The sequence below is a fragment of the Semicossyphus pulcher genome, unplaced genomic scaffold (genome assembly GCF_022749685.1).
Source record: "Semicossyphus pulcher isolate SPU_LCO1_2020_fin unplaced genomic scaffold, fSemPul1.0.p SCAF_21, whole genome shotgun sequence".
NCBI classification, from domain to species: domain Eukaryota; kingdom Metazoa; phylum Chordata; class Actinopteri; order Labriformes; family Labridae; genus Semicossyphus; species Semicossyphus pulcher.
Genome location: NW_027211695.1, coordinates 973,448 through 989,718, shown reverse-complemented (window position 1 = coordinate 989,718; position 16,271 = coordinate 973,448). Strand labels below are relative to the sequence as shown.

Here is a 16,271-nt window from a genome sequence, read left to right as displayed (position 1 = left end):
CAAGTCACATAATAATCCAGTTAAATAAAAATGGCCGACTGATAATCCAGTGGAATTATAAACAAGTGAAATGACAAACTAATGGAATGAAACATGAAATGATAAACAGGTTAAAATGATAAAGCAGTTAAAAGATTATAAAGTGGAATAAAAACTCAGTGAAACCAAAATCCAGTAAAATAAAAAAAGTTAAGATAAACAAATGAAATGATAAACCAGATGATCGTCTGGCAAAATTAAAATCCAGTGAAACCAGTAAAATGATAAACCAGTGTTAAATTAAGTCACATAATAATCCAGTTAAATGAAAATGGTCGACTGATAATCCAGTGGAATTATAAATTAATGGAATAAAAATCCAGAGAAACCCAAATTTGGCGAAATGATGATTCAGTGGAATTATTACAGAGTGAAACAACAAACTAGTGAAACAACAAACCAGTGGAAATGATAAAGCAGTGGAATGATTTTCCAAAGGAATGAAAATATAGTGAAAAAGTTGAACAAATAAAACGATAAACCACTGAGATGATCAACCAGTGAAATTATAAACCACTAAAAATGACAAAGCAGTTGAATGATAATCCAGCAAAAGTGAAATGTTAAAACCAGTGGGAAAAAAACTTAATTAAACCAGCAGGATGACAAACCAGTGAGATGATAGTCTGGTAAAAAATGTTTATCCAGTGAAACCAAAATCCAGTGGAATTATAAACGACTGAAACGATGAATTAATGGAATGAAAATCCAGAGAAATGATAAACCACTAAAAATGATAAACCAGTGGAATGACAGACCAGTGGAATGATAAACCAGTGAAATGATAAACCACTGAAATGATAAACCAGTGGAATGATAAACCAGTGAAATGATAAACCACTAAAAATGATAAACCAGTGGAATGATAAACCAGTGGAATGATAATCCAGTGAAATGATAAACCAGTGAAATGATAAACCAGTGGAATGATAAACCACTAAAAATGATAAACCAGTGAAATGATAAACCAGTGGAATGATAAACCACTAAAAATGATAAACCAGTGAAATGATAAACCAGTGGAATGATAAACCAGTGGAATGATAATCCAGTGGAATGATAAACCACTAAAAATGATAAACCAGTGAAATGATAAACCAGTGGAATGATAAACCACTAAAAATGATAAACCAGTGGAATGATAAACCAGTGGAATGATAGACCAGTGGAATGATAATCCAGTGGAATGATAAACCAGTGGAATGATAATCCAGTGAAATGATAATCCAGTGAAATGATAAACCAGTGGAATGATAAACCAGTGGAATGATAATCCAGTGGAATGATAAACCAGTGGAATGATAATCCAGTGGAATGATAAACCAGTGGAATGATAAACCAGTGGAATGATAATCCAGTGGAATGATAAACCAGTGGAATGATAAACCAGTGGAATGATAATCCAGTGAAATGATAAACCAGTGAAATGATAAACCAGTGGAATGATAAACCACTAAAAATGATAAACCAGTGAAATGATAAACCAGTGGAATGATAAACCAGTGGAATGATAAACCAGTGGAATGATAAACCACTAAAAATGATAAACCAGTGAAATGATAATCCAGTGAAATGATAAACCAGTGAAATGATAAACCAGTGGAATGATAAACCAGTGGAATGATAATCCAGTGAAATGATAAACCAGTGGAATGATAAACCAGTGGAATGATAAACCAGTGGAATGATAAACCAGTGGAATGATAAACCAGTGAAATGATAAACCAGTGGAATGATAAACCAGTGGAATGATAAACCAGTGGAATGATAAACCACTAAAAATGATAAACCAGTGGAATGATAAACCAGTGGAATGATAGACCAGTGAGATTAAGGATTATTTTTGCTGCACACTGTCTTCTCTTCCATCTCTGCCCTGCAGCATCAGTTCATCTCTCCTCCTCTCATCTTGGTGTTCTCTCCTCTCTGCTCCTCCTCTCGTCTCTCCGTGTGACTGCAGGGCTTTGTGTCCCTCTTTCAGGCGATGGACGAGACTCTGTAGTTTGGACGGACAGAGGGATCAAACACTGATGTTTGTATCTACATGCTATCTGACACGACAGGAAGGCTCTGCATGCCCCGCTGAGTTCCACACAGACCATCGCAGGAGATGAAACTTTACTGACAGAACATTTCACAAAGACTAAAAACGACTACAAACAGGGAAACACAATCACAGGGCAGAACAGGTCAAGGTGCTGTGGTTAACTCTGCGCTGACAGCGTCGCCTGCAGCCCGGCAGAAGAGACGCTCATACATTAGGAGTTACACACAGTTAAAGTGTTGAAGCTGTTTTCTTACCTGCTGTGTGCCTGCTGGATCGGCTCCAGCACTAACACCTTACACTCCCTCTTGGCTATCTTGTCCAGTGAGATGAGGGAGTGTTCAGGGGGCATGTGGAGGGATCGGCCCACCGGAGAGCCGACAGGAGGGGCGACGACTGGAGGGTTCATCACACTGCCCGACCTGGAGACAGCAGAGACAGAGTCAGGGACGCGCTGCTGGACAGATACACTATAACAGAAAGCACACTGATCCTGGTACCTGACGTGGTGAGACCTGGACGGGCGCTGGTGAGAGAAGCTCTGAGACCGGCCCAGACTGTGCCCCTCCTGCAGATCTCTGACTGCAGGGCTGGATGAAGAGGATGATGACGGAGCGTTCTTCAGAGGCGAGCGAGGCTCCACAAGAGGAGAGGACAACGAGCTGGTGAACTGGAGCTTCAGCTTCATGTGCTGGCTCAGCTGTGGTGTCATCAGGGAGCAGGGACGGGAGGGACGAGATGGAGGAGAGTTACTGTTTAGTTTGTCAGCATGGTTTGTTCGACTTGTTTAAGAGTCATGGCTGAACGAGTTGAAGGTTTTAAACAGTTTTTTCTCTTTAAACGATAAAAAAGGACCAAAGTTTGAGGAGGTTTGTTCTTTAAAAAGCAGGTTTAAGAGGAAAGTAAGAAGAAAGATTTCTGAAGGTGACAGGTGGACTAAAGTGAGACCTGATTCTGCCCCGAGTCCTACCAGGTAATACATCATTGAACATCATTTTCTTTGGTACCTCAAAGAGTCCCGTCTGAAGGATCTGAAAGGCAACGGTGAAGGAGAGGGTGGAGCCTTTCCGACATCGTCCCAGGTGGTTTAGAGGAGACTGACACACCACAGAGCCCAACCTCGAGTCGCGCTGACCTCCTTTATGTGCTGAGGAACAGATGGATGGATGGAGGTAGAGAACAGGTCGGGTTAGAGGAGCTGATACATGAATTCACTCTGTTTTCTATCCCTGGTAAGAGTCTGGCTGTGGAGGATCATTTGATTTGATCAGGTGATATTTTCTGTCCACAGGAGACACAGTGTTTGTGGTGTAAATATTTTTACATTTTCCTAAAAGAATAAAAACCTTTTAGCAGCTGTTCTCCACCGTAGAACCTGTTCAATTACTTTTGTAATTCTGAGAACAAGTTTCCTGTAAACTGTTTGTGCCTCTGACACAGATATTTGACCTGTGAGAACATTTTGTTTCATCTGTTCTATTGGATTTCATCATCCCTGACTTTCCCCGACACGCCCCTCAAACGTCTCTGCAGGGTTTAAAATGTTTCTGTGCCGACTGCACATCTGGACCATGACCCAGGGATGACCCAGCTGGAGCAGGGCGGCTGACTCTACCTCACAACAATGCAGACACTCCCTCCTCCTGATGGATCATTGCACCACAGTGTATGTTTACCTCCCTCGTGTGTGACTCTGCAGAGCGCTCGACAAGTCTGACGAGGTCACAAGAATCACTTCCACCCACAGCATGACTCTAAGACCTGAAGTCCATCGATTGGTCACCTTTCTTCCTTTAAATCAACTTCACTGTAAACTCAGCCACATATTGATCTGTGACGCAGACTCACACAGTGTGTCACCAGTCAAACCTCTGACAGCTTAACGAGGCTGAAACTGTAAACCGCCGATCAGACGCCTGAACAAAAACAGATGAACTACAGTAAAGGAGGAGGTGAAGTGTGAAGGTGAAGTGTGCTACTCACCCTCAGAGTTCCAGATCAGACGGACAGACAGGAAGTCCTGCAAGTCGTTGAGCAGCGTGTATTTAACCCAGAAGGGCTCCAGAGGCCTGACCGCACGGGGGCAGGAAGCGGTCATCACCAGGCGAGGACGATCCAGGCGGATACTCGGCAACGAGTAACAACTGGAGATAAACCTGAAGACAGAACAGATTTTAATACAAGCTAACAGACGTTTAGAGGGCGGACATGTTTGTTTGTCTGAGCGGGAAAAACACTGCCTTCATCAAACGTTCCAGAGAGTCACGACAGTGATGGAGACACCAGGACTGTGCACCTGTCTCTCCTAAACACAATCAATCAACCTGCCACATACAGATACAAATTAGCTTGTAGCTAACTTTGGTACAGCTAAGAAGCTGTGCATCGTCCCTGTCAAAGAAACAATCAATCAATTACGGCACAATGACAGTGAAGTGTAAAGCATCACTTTCTTCAATTAATGCAACAACAACGACTGCAGCATCAGGACCACCTGTCTGAGCTGCTGCACAGAAAGAGGCAGGCACAACGTTGTGTGGTTCTTGGAATGAGCCTGGCCCAGTTAAATAGGTTATCACAGGACATGGCATCCCCCTGTGCAGGTCGGTAGCAGCATTTAGCCAGGGCCTTCTGAAACAGAGCAGTCACTTCGCAATGGAGACTGACACGAGCACAAAGGTCCAGCATTCCAGGATTTTGCCCCGGGACATCAAAAGCTTCCAACATCCCACTGCTGGAAGTCTGGAGGCTCTTCTGGAGACTGAAACACGCTCAGCTGCCTCCGCTCAGAACAAATCCACCTCACATGCAGATTAAACCATCAAAGAATCAGCCAAATCTCACAACTCAGACAGATTAGCAAACTTTGACGCACGTAGCATAAATGTCGGCTCTGACACAAACACAAACCCAGCGGTCCTTCCGCTCAACCTCCTCCTCCCCCTGCTCTCCTGTCCGCCTGTTTTCTGCTTGTTTTAAACTGAAGATCAATTAGCTTGACGGAGCAGTAGATTCTCGTTCTAGCCTACATGGAGCTTGTTGAACAGAAGAGGAGCAGTTACCTGGTGAAAGGCAGAGCAGGAGTGTACCACTGTAACACAGCCACCAACGGGACCTCCAGACCCTGCAGAGAGAGACACACAACAAACTCACTGAGACACACAGGACGTCAGAGAGAAGCTGAGCTAATGTTAGCAGCCGAGGAGTGTTGGAGAGACGCTGATCTTAACGTCTTTATTAAACTGGTCTTATGTGGAGGCTCTCTGGAGATCTCTGTAAGACTGACACGGTCGCTTTCTAAGTCATCTGTCAGACACATGAAGCCATCACGGCCTCTCACCTCGCTGGACTCGTTCTCCTCTGTGTCTTTTAGCTGCAGCTGAAACAGGAAGTTCTGTTCCTCCAGGGCGCTGAGCATGCTGGGTAATCGTGACGACTCGCTGTCTATCCGGCAGAATGAAGCCATGGAGACCTCGGCTGATTGGTGGCTGCAGCAGAAAGTGGAAAAGTGTTGGTTAGGTGCAGACAGAGAACACTTTCTGTTTTCTTTATAAGTTTTACTTCAGTTCTTAAATTAACTGTCAGGAGGAGAAACGATGCTCGGTCGGTCCGGGGAACGTTTGCGTGTTTGTGACCTGAAGCCATGTTTAACCTCACCTGTCTCCTGGAGAGGAGCCACACCTGGCTGTGAGATTAAAGAGGGTCAAGAGATTTATGAGCGACACGAGAATCTCTGTGATGAAGGTGATAAGGGACGGGAAGAGGGGCATCAAAGAGCTGAAAGGTTAAAGGTTAACTTCCAGATGTTGGTCAACAGACTCTCCTTCAATAAACCAGCCTGATGAAGTCTTGTGGTCTGTGTGTGTGTGTGTGTGTGTGTGTGTGTGTGTGTGTGTGTGTGTGTGTGTGTGTGTGTGTGTGAGAGTGTGAGAGTGTGTGTGCGCACGTGCGTGTGTGTGTGTGTGTGTGTGTGTGCTGCATCTCGTGTCTCGCTCAAGAAATCTTTCCTGTCAGTAACCCTGACCTTTAATCTAACTCACAGAAACAGAGCTTCTAAAACCTGTACCCCCCTCCCACTGAAATTAGCACGTTGACGCAGGCTCCTGTGAAGACCCGCTTATAGATGTCGATTGTCTCTTTTCCCATTGCCAGTGAAGTATCCTCCTGTCGGTGTCTTTTCTGCTGCGTCACCGTCTGACGTCACAAACAGGAGACAGGGTTAGTAACCAGTGCAGATGTTACGGTGGTTAGGTCTTTATTGTCTCTGTCACTCATTCAGTCTGTTTATCAAACTCGGAGCCGACACATTTGGAACGATGTTCGAGCGCTGCTCGGACGGAGACGGGCGGAGTTTGTAGCTGAGATGGCGAGGAGTCGCAGAAGTTACCGACGGAGCATAGCATCAGGGAAAGGGGGCGGAGCTTAGCGTGTCGACACGGGTTTTGTGTTCCCATCATCGGATCGGAGCCGAGGCGATAATAACCCGGGTCTACTGCAGAGTCATGTGACCCGGGTCTGAATGCTGATACTAACCTTTCACACTAAGCAAAAAAGTCAGGTGTTAGCGAGTGTTAGCAGGTGTGAGCAGGTGTTAGCAGGTGTTAGCAGGTGTGAGCGAGTGTTAGCAGGTGTGAGCAGGTGTGAGCAGGTGTGAGCGAGTGTTAGCAGGTGTGAGCAGGTGTGAGCAGGTGTGAGCGAGTGTTAGCAGGTGTGAGAGAGTGTTAGCAGGTGTGAGCAGGTGTGAGCGAGTGTTAGCAGGTGTTAGCAGGTGTGAGCGAGTGTTAGCAGGTGTGAGCAGGTGTGAGCAGGTGTGAGCAGGTGTGAGCGAGTGTTAGCAGGTGTGAGCAGGTGTGAGCAGGTGTGAGCGAGTGTGAGCGAGTGTTAGCAGGTGTGAGAGAGTGTTAGCAGGTGTGAGCAGGTGTGAGCAGGTGTGAGCAGGTGTGAGCAGGTGTGAGCGAGTGTTAGCAGGTGTTAGCAGGTGTGAGCGAGTGTTAGCAGGTGTGAGCGAGTGTTAGCAGGTGTGAGCAGGTGTTAGCAGGTGTTAGCGGGTGTTAGCAGGTGTTAGCCAGTGTTAGCGGATGTGAGCAGGTGTGAGCAGGTGTTAGCAGGTGTTAGCAGGTGTGAGCAGGTGTGAGCAGGTGTGAGCAGGTGTGAGCAGGTGTGAGCAGGTGTTAGCAGGTGTGAGCAGGTGTGAGCAGGTGTGAGCGAGTGTTAGCAGGTGTTAGCAGGTGTTAGCAGGTTTTTTGACCCGTGGGAAAGCAGCTTCAGACCACGTGCACATGAGCTCACCAGACAGTGTCGACGATGAGGACGGAGCCATCGGGCATCATCGGGAGGTAGGAGGAGTTGTAGTTTGGGAGGATCTTCATGTCTCTGACACACACCTCCTCCTGAGAGCTGCAGTTCAACACTGAGGAGGAGAGACAGGAGGAGAACTCATCAGCTGGTGGTACAGGTTTACATGATGTTAAAAACAACAAGGGAATAAGGAAGTGTCCTGAGTGTGACTGTTTGTGACTGTTTCCTCTTATCACAGGTCAAACTGTCACATGAAAACAGATTATAGTTATTATCTGACAGCAGGAGAACTTCAGTGAATCTTATTTAGAGACATCAAACTAAACAGAAGAACCGACAAAGTGTTGAGTCACTCTCAGTGGAAACGATTTACAGAAAGTCTGCATCTCCACAGGAGGGACAGGAGGACAAATGTAGGAGACTGTCTTTAAACGTGTGTGTGTGCGTGTGTGTGTGTGTGTGTGTGTGTGTGTGTGTGTGTGTGTGTGTGTGTCTGGTCAACCTTTGAGGACAGTGAGGTGTTTTCCGGACACAGTCATCTGCTGACACTGAACGCTGGGAGGAGGAAGAACCTTCAGGAAGGTGCTGACTGAGAACGAGAACACGAGAAGGAAACAAGTGGGAAATTTACGTCACTGTTTCGTGTATTCATGGGATCAGATCTGTGGGCCTGAAAGCTGGTGAGCTGAAGTGTCGGGTCGTGTGGGCCCTACCCTGTGCCTTGAAGGTGCGGAGGTCCTGTCTGAAGGTGTGTGTTGGACTCCTGAGCTGCAGGAGAGTCAGGTATCCGTGCTCTCTCACCTCCACCTCCTCGTCATCGTGCTTCCACACGGTCACTACGACCTGAAACACAGACGCACAACAGCAGCCGGTTACACTGCGTCACATTAAACTGGAGGATCAACAGAAGGATTAAGATTCGTCACAATGTGGGTTTAGCTCTGAGCGTGTGCAGGCTAACTGACCTTAGCTCTGAGTGTGTTGACGGGCAGTTTGTCCAAAGAGACGGTGAGACAGAAGACGACCTGATCGTCCAGCACCACAGCAGACTGCAGGAGGACACAGGGGGAGGAGTTAAGGAGTTTGTTTTGGTGACGATATGAGAAATAAATGAGGCTACAAATCACCAACAAGGAAGTCAGACAGGGCTGCAGCTCTTTAGTGACCATCCAGGGTTGTGTTCCTGATGTGATTACAGTCTAAACATTTTGTTCATACGTTCATGATAACAAAGTGTTCCTCTGTTTAACAAACAGGAAACAGTCACTGTTCCTCGCAGAGGTGTGAGGACCTCCTTCCTGTCTGCGGTGAGGCAGGCAGACAGGTGGAGGCCTGAGCTGGTTTACGGCCCCTGAGGAGCTGACAGCTGACGAGTCTGGACTCATCTGGGGCACAGAGATGATGCAACAGGCAGAACAAAGTCTGCAGGCGTTGGTATCAGTCAGACTCAAATGATACAGATAAATAAAGTGCACAGTCAGTGTATTAGTAACTGTAGGTCTCTGCTTAAAGGTGTAAAACACTTCCTGTTACACAGGAAGTACGCAAGTAAAGCAGTGAGTTTGTAGGTCAAGTTATACTTTAATAAAGACCTTATTTGATAGTAAATACAGTCAGAAGCAAAGTGAACTGTGGGGGGACCAGACCACCAGGAAACCCCCTCCCCGACCTAATAATACTCTTATTTGATGCATCTTACCTTCACTGGTTCCCTCCCACCCTGTCGCCCATCTCTGGCCGGGTAGCTGTGCATGAGAAGCGGGCTGCACTGTGTGAAAGTCCGGGTGCAGTCCTCGCTGTCTCCAGGCTCCTCTTCCTCGCCGTCCTCGCTGCAGCTGGAGGTCTGAAGGTCCGGCTCACACTCAGCGGGTCTCTGCTGCCGGCACTCGGCGGCGCACACACTCGCGAGGGCGGACAGAGACCCCACCAGGTCCCTCCAGGGCGAGATGCCGGATCTGTCATCCTTCCCCACCGCGTCCCGGAACCTCAGCACCAGCAGGACCTGGACCGTTTCCCCGAGGTAGACTTGTTTACGCCGCGGAAGGGATGTGTACTCCGACAGGTCTGAGAGACTCGATATCGGAGCAGCAGGAAAATATATAAAATACTCGCATTTTGACTCCATTACTACAATTACACAGTCATTACCATCTGCTGCAGTGTAAACAAACCGAGGCGGAAGTGCCGCGGCCTGTTCATTCACGGTAAAAACCCGGATGTCAGTCAGAGTGTTAAAGAACAAGCTAACTGTAACAGTCTGATGTTAATATTATCGCAAACAGCTTCATTAAAGTCACGAATGAGCAACGATTAGCCATCATCGCTGTTCTGCTTCCGCAAGCAATACAAACAGCAGGGCGGCTAATCGATGCAGAGCTGCTCTGCAGACCGTACTAATCAATCCCCGGAAGATCAAACACGGAATACAGTCGGTGTGATTAAAGACAGGCTACTTTTAATGTTCATATGTTATTATCATAGCAAATAACTTAATTAAAGTCACGTTCAAGCAATGTTAATCTAGCTCTACTTCTGCTAGCAATACAAACAGGACGGCTAATCGATGCAGAGCTTTTCTCCAGGCAGCACCAATCGATCAGCTGAACACAAAGTCGATCTGTAGACAGCCGTTACTCCACGACTCAACCTAAATAACAAAAATGAATTTAAATAGAAAACGTAATCAAGATGGTAAAGTATTTATTAAAAAGGTTTTTAAAAGGTTGTTTTGATGTTATCGTTGCTTAAATTAGAACTCAGATTCTTTACTTGAGCGAAATAATTAAAAATATTAAGTCCAAGTTAAAATCCAGTTTTAAGAAGATGAAGAGGACAAAGAAAAGTAAGCTGTACTTATAGTTGGCCCATCACATGTAAAAGTCTTTATAATGATTACATGACCCCAGAGGTCAACTTTTAGTCATATTTCAAAAGTGCTTCTGTCAATAATTACAATTTAATCACTTTTTAATTAATTTGTTCTTAATGACTTCATATTGTTTTTTTTAGATTCGCAGTTTTACCACCGTGTATTCACGGTTTACACACGGACCCTGTCAGTACTTCATGTAGGTTAAACATGTTGAGCGTTATAGCTGATTCAGCTTATTTAACTTATATTATAGGCTATATATAATATATGGTTATGTATTGTATACTCATAAAGTAACTGTTGGGCAATGTAATCTGCCACGATCCATCTGAATGTTTACATTTATATTTAAATCTGTAAAATAACTACAGCAGGAGGGTGATTTGTTTTCAGTGCTGTTAAACACGATGACAGAAACAGATTTATTTATGATCATTTCTCATCTTGAGGTTACAAAGTTCATTTCTCATGATGATGAAATATTTAACCTGTGACATAATGCATTTTAAAAGAATACAAACAGGGTCTCAGCTTCTGTCGACTTTTCCTCTGAGATTTAACAAAAGCAAAGTCGTAAATTATAAATGAGTCGGATGAAATCTTTCCAGTAGCAGCTCTCTCTCTCTCTCTCTCTCTCTCTCTCTCTCTCTGTTTGCACACGCAGCAGCGACACGAGTCACACAAACTGCAAACAGACTGTGACGTGTTAAACATCAAAGGAGGAACATTAACCACATTAATGGATAATAAAATTAGCTTTAGTTTCAGGAAGTAAAATTCTGAAACACAATATTCAGTTTGTTTTTATCTGTTGCTGTTTAATCTGCTTTTTTCTCTTCTTCATAAAGAAAAGTGTTATATAATAAATTATGTGTTTGGCTCACTGATTTTTCCAACAAAACTTAAATGCAACATTCAGGTTGAGCTGATTTGTGTCACTGACGCCTCCTCCTCCTCCTGCTCCTCCTCCCCCTCCTCCTCCTCCTGCTCCTCCTGGTCCAGCTGCTTCAGGCTGAGCGTTGGAGATGAAAATGTAAACATGAAGCAGACGAGCTGTTGAAGTTAAAGAACCGATGCTTTTTATTCAGTACCAGAAAAGAACAACTGAAAGGACGCACACAAACTGTGTGATCCACTACAAATTCAACAAAAATACAGTTTCAAGTAAATCCAAGCCGGAGCTCTCCGCTGCTTCACTTCCAGTTCAGTTGGATCCCAAACAGCTGGAGATGAAGCGGATCGATAAAGTTCTTCCTGTCTGTGCTGAGCTGCATGTGTGGACACAGAGCTGTTGGGATGAAGTGAGCATGATGACAGATGAACACATCCACGTACCCGAGCTGCTGCTCGTTCCAACGACTTAAAGACACAAGACGGACGTGTTACTCGTACACACACTATGTGACACACAACACGTATGAAACCTTTAACACAGAGACGCTACAGGTAAGTCACAGTACCAGTTCAGTTACATCGTTAACCAGAGTCCTCCTGGAAGAGTAAAAACAGAGCTTAACATGTGTGTGTGTGTGCGTGTGTGTGTGAGGGGGGAGAATTTAACACAGATCATGTCTGTTAATCAGCAGAGTGTTTGTATAACTGTGTGTACAGAACCACATCGTACCCACATGATAACATTCTAACTGTAACACGGACTCAGCGTCTCATTAGTTTGTTATAATAAAGAAAGAACCAATTAAAGTCTTGTTAATGAGACGATCAGTCGAGTCTCTGGTACCTGATACTTGTCTGGCTGAGTCTGTTAATCCGAACATGAAAAAACAAAATGTTCCTTTGATTATTGTCACAGGTAAAAACTTTGATACCTTCAAATATTTCACATGTGCAACACCTGAAAGCCACATATACCTTTGAGTTTATCACATGTGAAACGGTTAAAAACCAGAAGAACCTTTGAATGAAAACATTTACATGTCTGAAAGAACGTGTCACATCGGTAATGTTTGAAGAACACATGCTTTACAAACTACGGAAGCCCTGAGCGGACACGCGTCCATACATTTAATTTACTCAGTTTACCTGCGATAACGAGTCCTTTGTTGTCTCGACATCTCGACTATCTCGAGATAACACAGCTGGTTTTCTCGTGATAACGGGATAATGTTCTTTAAATGTAGAAAACAGAGCAACAGGCCGCTCATGATGTCACAGAGAGACACGCTGCCATCGCTCACTGATGAGGGAAGTTAAGTCTCTGTTTGTTTTGAGGAGATACGAGGTTTGATCATCTGACGATACGCTGCTGCAGCGTTCTTATATATAAGTCGAGGTCTAGAGAAAACAACTGCAATGACTCATTATGACGGGTTGCATGTCCTCTCAGGGCCTCCGTAGAAACCACACATGCATCTGACTTCTCACATGTGAACGAGCACAAACTTCCGACATGTGAAATGATGTTTCACACATGATGAGTCACATGTTCTTTTCTTGTAAGGGTTTTAAAGTGAGCTGGACCTAATACTTCTGTTATCATGTTTCTTCTCATGACGCATGAACGCTGCAGGTGAAGCAGGACGGGGCCGAGAACGCAAACGAACACCAGCGTGTCGATCCTTTTTAATATCACATGTCGGAGTGCGATCAGTAAATCTGAAGTTATGGACCAGCCATAATCACGGAGCTGTTCCCGCACTGACTGAACACGAGGACGAGTGTGCGTCTGATGAACACAGAGGGGTTACAGAGCTGCGTCCTCCGGCATCAAACTGACTGACTGCAGCTGTTTGGATTTAAACGCGTCTCAAACGTCCAACAAGAAGATCTTTACTTAATAGTAATAGTAAAGTTCGTTTGTAACACAGCGTCCTGTCTTTGCAGTGTTTGCATGAAGACTCGCCTGCGTGCGTCTCACATGTTCTCACGAGTAACTTGGTGTTGTAGTGTGATGGCGTTAGATCGGGGCGACTGAGGGTGCAACTTCTTAAAACGGAACGATATCGTGAACGTGACGGAGAATTATCGAGTCCTCAGAATCTCTGTCGCAGCGGTTTTCAGGTCCCTTCAGCAGCTGCTGTCTCGGCCGTTTTCTTCCATCTATCTAACATGAGGTTCGGTCTGTGTTAAGGTTCCTCTCGTTGCAGCATGTTTAAGGTATCCTGTAGCAGCTGTTGTGAGCTCTGTTTCTGTCTAACACATCGCAGCCCTTTAACTTGGTCCGGTCTTCTTAAGGTCCCCTTAAGCCTTCGGTTCAGGAACCCTTCAGATGCTGTTTGAAGGTCTGTTTGGAGTCGAGGTCCTCTGAGGTCTGCTTTCTTTTGGTCTGTTTTAAGGTCCCTTCAGAGGAAGTTCCATGTAGCAGCTGCTGTGGGGGCTGTTTCTTTCTTTCACACACATTTTTACTTGTTTTTATACGGTGGCTTTTAGTCTTTGCTCCAACAAACATGTTCCCTTCTGTTTGCACCTTTAGATCGTGTTTCAAAGTGCTGCTTTCTTCCAATGTAACATGTACGTATTTAAGTTCTGTATTTAAGCTCTGTTTTATCTCTATCACTTGGTTTGGTCTGTGTTAAGGTCCCTTCAGAGGCAGCTGCGAGGTCTGTTTTCGTCCACTGTAAGACGTGGTTAGGTCTGTATTAAGGTGCCTTTTAAGGTGTGTTTAAAGGTGCCCTCTGGGTACTCTGAAGCAGCCTTGCTAGGTACCTTTAGCAGCTGTTTGAAGGTCTGGTTTGGTCTGTTGTAAGTTCCCTTCTAAGGCTGTTTGGACGTTCCCTTCAGCACCAGTAAGGTCTGTTCTCGTCCTTTCTAAAATGTTGTTGGGTGTGTTTAAGGTTCCCTTTGGCGTGTGTTTGAAGTTTCCCTTCAGCAGCAGTTTGTAATGTTTTGTGGTTATTGCACAGAGAGGAGAGTGGATGGTGCTGGAGACAGGGGAAGAGAGAACGGGGGATGAGGGACGAGGGTTGGAGTTGAACCGGCCGTAGCCTCTGAACATCGGCCGTCTGTTTCTAACTTGGGTTCCTTCCTCTCTAACTCGGCTCAACTTGAAAAAGACGGTTGGGAAAGGTTTAGGCACAAACAGAGCTGTGAGGAAACCGGAGCCGTCCATCGCCCACTGCGCTCAGTCGTCTCCCACGTCGCCCCCTCAGCCTCAGCTCACATCTAAGTGGGTTTTAAAGTATCTTACTTCTGGGAGCTGAAAGCAGCAGCAGTGAATGAGCCTCTACTGTTACTGAAGCAGATTTCATGTGTCCGCGTCGACGCTGAAATCCTGTTCGCCTGAAGGAAACTGATGAACACAGTTTGTCCCTTTCACTCTACATCTTTGTTAATTCTTTATCTCTCTCCCTTTGACTCAGCGTCTCTGAGAGCTGATGAACAATCTCCCTTTCAGAGAGGAAACAGAGGAGGCAGCCATTCAAACACAAAGCGGTACACCTAATCCCCCCCAGCAGGCCGGCCGCTGTAAGGCGACACTGTTCACACAGAGCGGCACTCTGCAGGTCTGTGGAAGAGCTCTTTGTTTCAGGCTCTCAGCATCAGTCTGTCAAAAGTTCACAATGACAGCTCAGAGGGTTTGTTCCATTACTGCACCTGAAGACGCCGAGCTGGCTGTGTGTACGCTTTATCACTGCAATCAGCCGAGTCAGACGTGCTCAGAGAGAACCACCGACTGTGTGAGGAGTGGACGGAGAGAGGACAATGTTTGGTGGATTCTGTTTGAAAGGTTTAGAGCCGACGTCTACTCGTGTCACTGCATTGACTCTGTGAGGAAACTCACCGCAGATTTGTCTATTCGTGTTCGGTGTGAACGCTCGGTAAAGAAGACGTGTTTCAGTGCAGCTTCAAGACACTTGTAGACACGTCCGCTTCTAACCAACAGTCTAAGATGTAAACACAGAAAGTCTCTGAAGAGGAAACGACACCAAAACAGAGAAACTATAAATCTTCAGATGACCGTCGCTGCACGGCTGTCGACTTGTGTCGCTGTTTTTCACCATCACAGGAAGCGTGTGGTGAGTGACAGCAGGCAGCCAAAACCACAGCAGCTCACCAGGTTAGCAAACAGGGGAGCTGCAGCGCGGCTGCACCCTGCTCCTGCACCCTGCTCCTGCACCCTGCTCCTGCACCCTGCTCCTGCACACCCTGCTCCTGCACCCTGCTCCTGCACCCTGCTCCTGCACACCCTGCTCCTGCACCCTGCTCCTGCACCCTGCTCCTGCACCCTGCTCCTGTACCCTGCTCCTGCACCCTGCTCCTGCACACCCTGCTCCTGCACCCTGCTCCTGCACCCTGCTCCTGCACCCTGCTCCTGTACCCTGCTCCTGCACCCTGCTCCTGCACACCCTGCTCCTGCACCCTGCTCCTGCACCCTGCTCCTGCACCCTGCTCCTGCACTACGTGTTCAGTGAGGATCAATGAAATAAATAATTGACTTAACTTTAAATGTTGCAGATTTAAAGGTGTGATTCGATTTCTTCTGCAGCTGCAACAATCGGTTGATTTTAATCTAATAAACATCCAGCTTTTTCTTTAGATTCGATTTATCGTCTCAGTTGTTTTTCAGACAGAAACTGTCAAACAGTCGCTTCTTAAATTTGATGATTTGCTGCTTTCATATATCTGACGTCACTCCTGATTAAATAAACGTCAAATAATGAAAACAATAAATAATGTAAAGACGTCAGTTTGGACTTTCTGGACATTTTAAGGACTCGTCGTCATCATGCCGCGCCTGTCAGAGTTTGCCTTGTGAGCGGCCGGTGTTTACAGACGTGCTCCTGCTCTGACTGCGTCCACACTTTGTGTGAAGTCGTTTCAAACACTGCAGACGCTTTAAATAAAAGAGAAACCACTGCAGAGTAAAAACACCTCACTACAGATGAACAGCTGAAACTCAGCCTTCGGCTGAAACAGACTGAAGTTTCTCTTCCGTCCTGATACGATCACTTTCCCCCCTCAGCAGTGTGAACACGCTGCAGGAGGAAAGTCAAGTAGAAAAACCAGTCAGACACAAGCAGCAGGCTCGCACAGGTCTCGAGCCTGTCTGTGGTCATGTGA

General features: G+C 45.8%; 1 protein-coding gene across 1 annotated transcript; it reads right to left on the bottom strand.

The window, feature by feature from the left end:
• Positions 1-1,869: 1,869 nt before the first annotated feature.
• Positions 1,870-9,644, bottom strand: trappc14 (trafficking protein particle complex subunit 14). Its single transcript, XM_069672613.1, has 13 exons — positions 9,081-9,644; positions 8,347-8,430; positions 8,095-8,224; positions 7,884-7,970; positions 7,373-7,493; positions 5,424-5,571; positions 5,146-5,207; positions 4,067-4,239; positions 3,718-3,720; positions 3,091-3,221; positions 2,584-2,783; positions 2,341-2,505; positions 1,870-2,035 (listed from the first exon to the last, which is right to left on the bottom strand). The coding sequence occupies exons 1-13, from the start codon at positions 9,504-9,506 to the stop codon at positions 2,017-2,019; spliced, it is 1,749 nt and encodes a 582-aa protein (XP_069528714.1). The 5' UTR covers positions 9,507-9,644; the 3' UTR covers positions 1,870-2,016.
• Positions 9,645-16,271: the final 6,627 nt, after the last annotated feature.

Bases quoted from the DNA above. Each gene is read 5' to 3' on its own strand.
- trappc14 (XM_069672613.1), bottom strand. From the start codon at position 9,506: ATGGAGTCAAAATGCGAGTATTTTATATATTTTCCTGCTGCTCCGATA. The intron at 7,971-8,094 runs GTAGGGCCCACA...TCTCGTTCTCAG, and splicing joins CCGCACCTTCAAGGCACAGG to TCAGCACCTTCCTGAAGGTT. The intron at 2,506-2,583 runs GTACCAGGATCA...TGCTGTCTCCAG, and splicing joins TCCAGGTCTCACCACGTCAG to GTCGGGCAGTGTGATGAACC.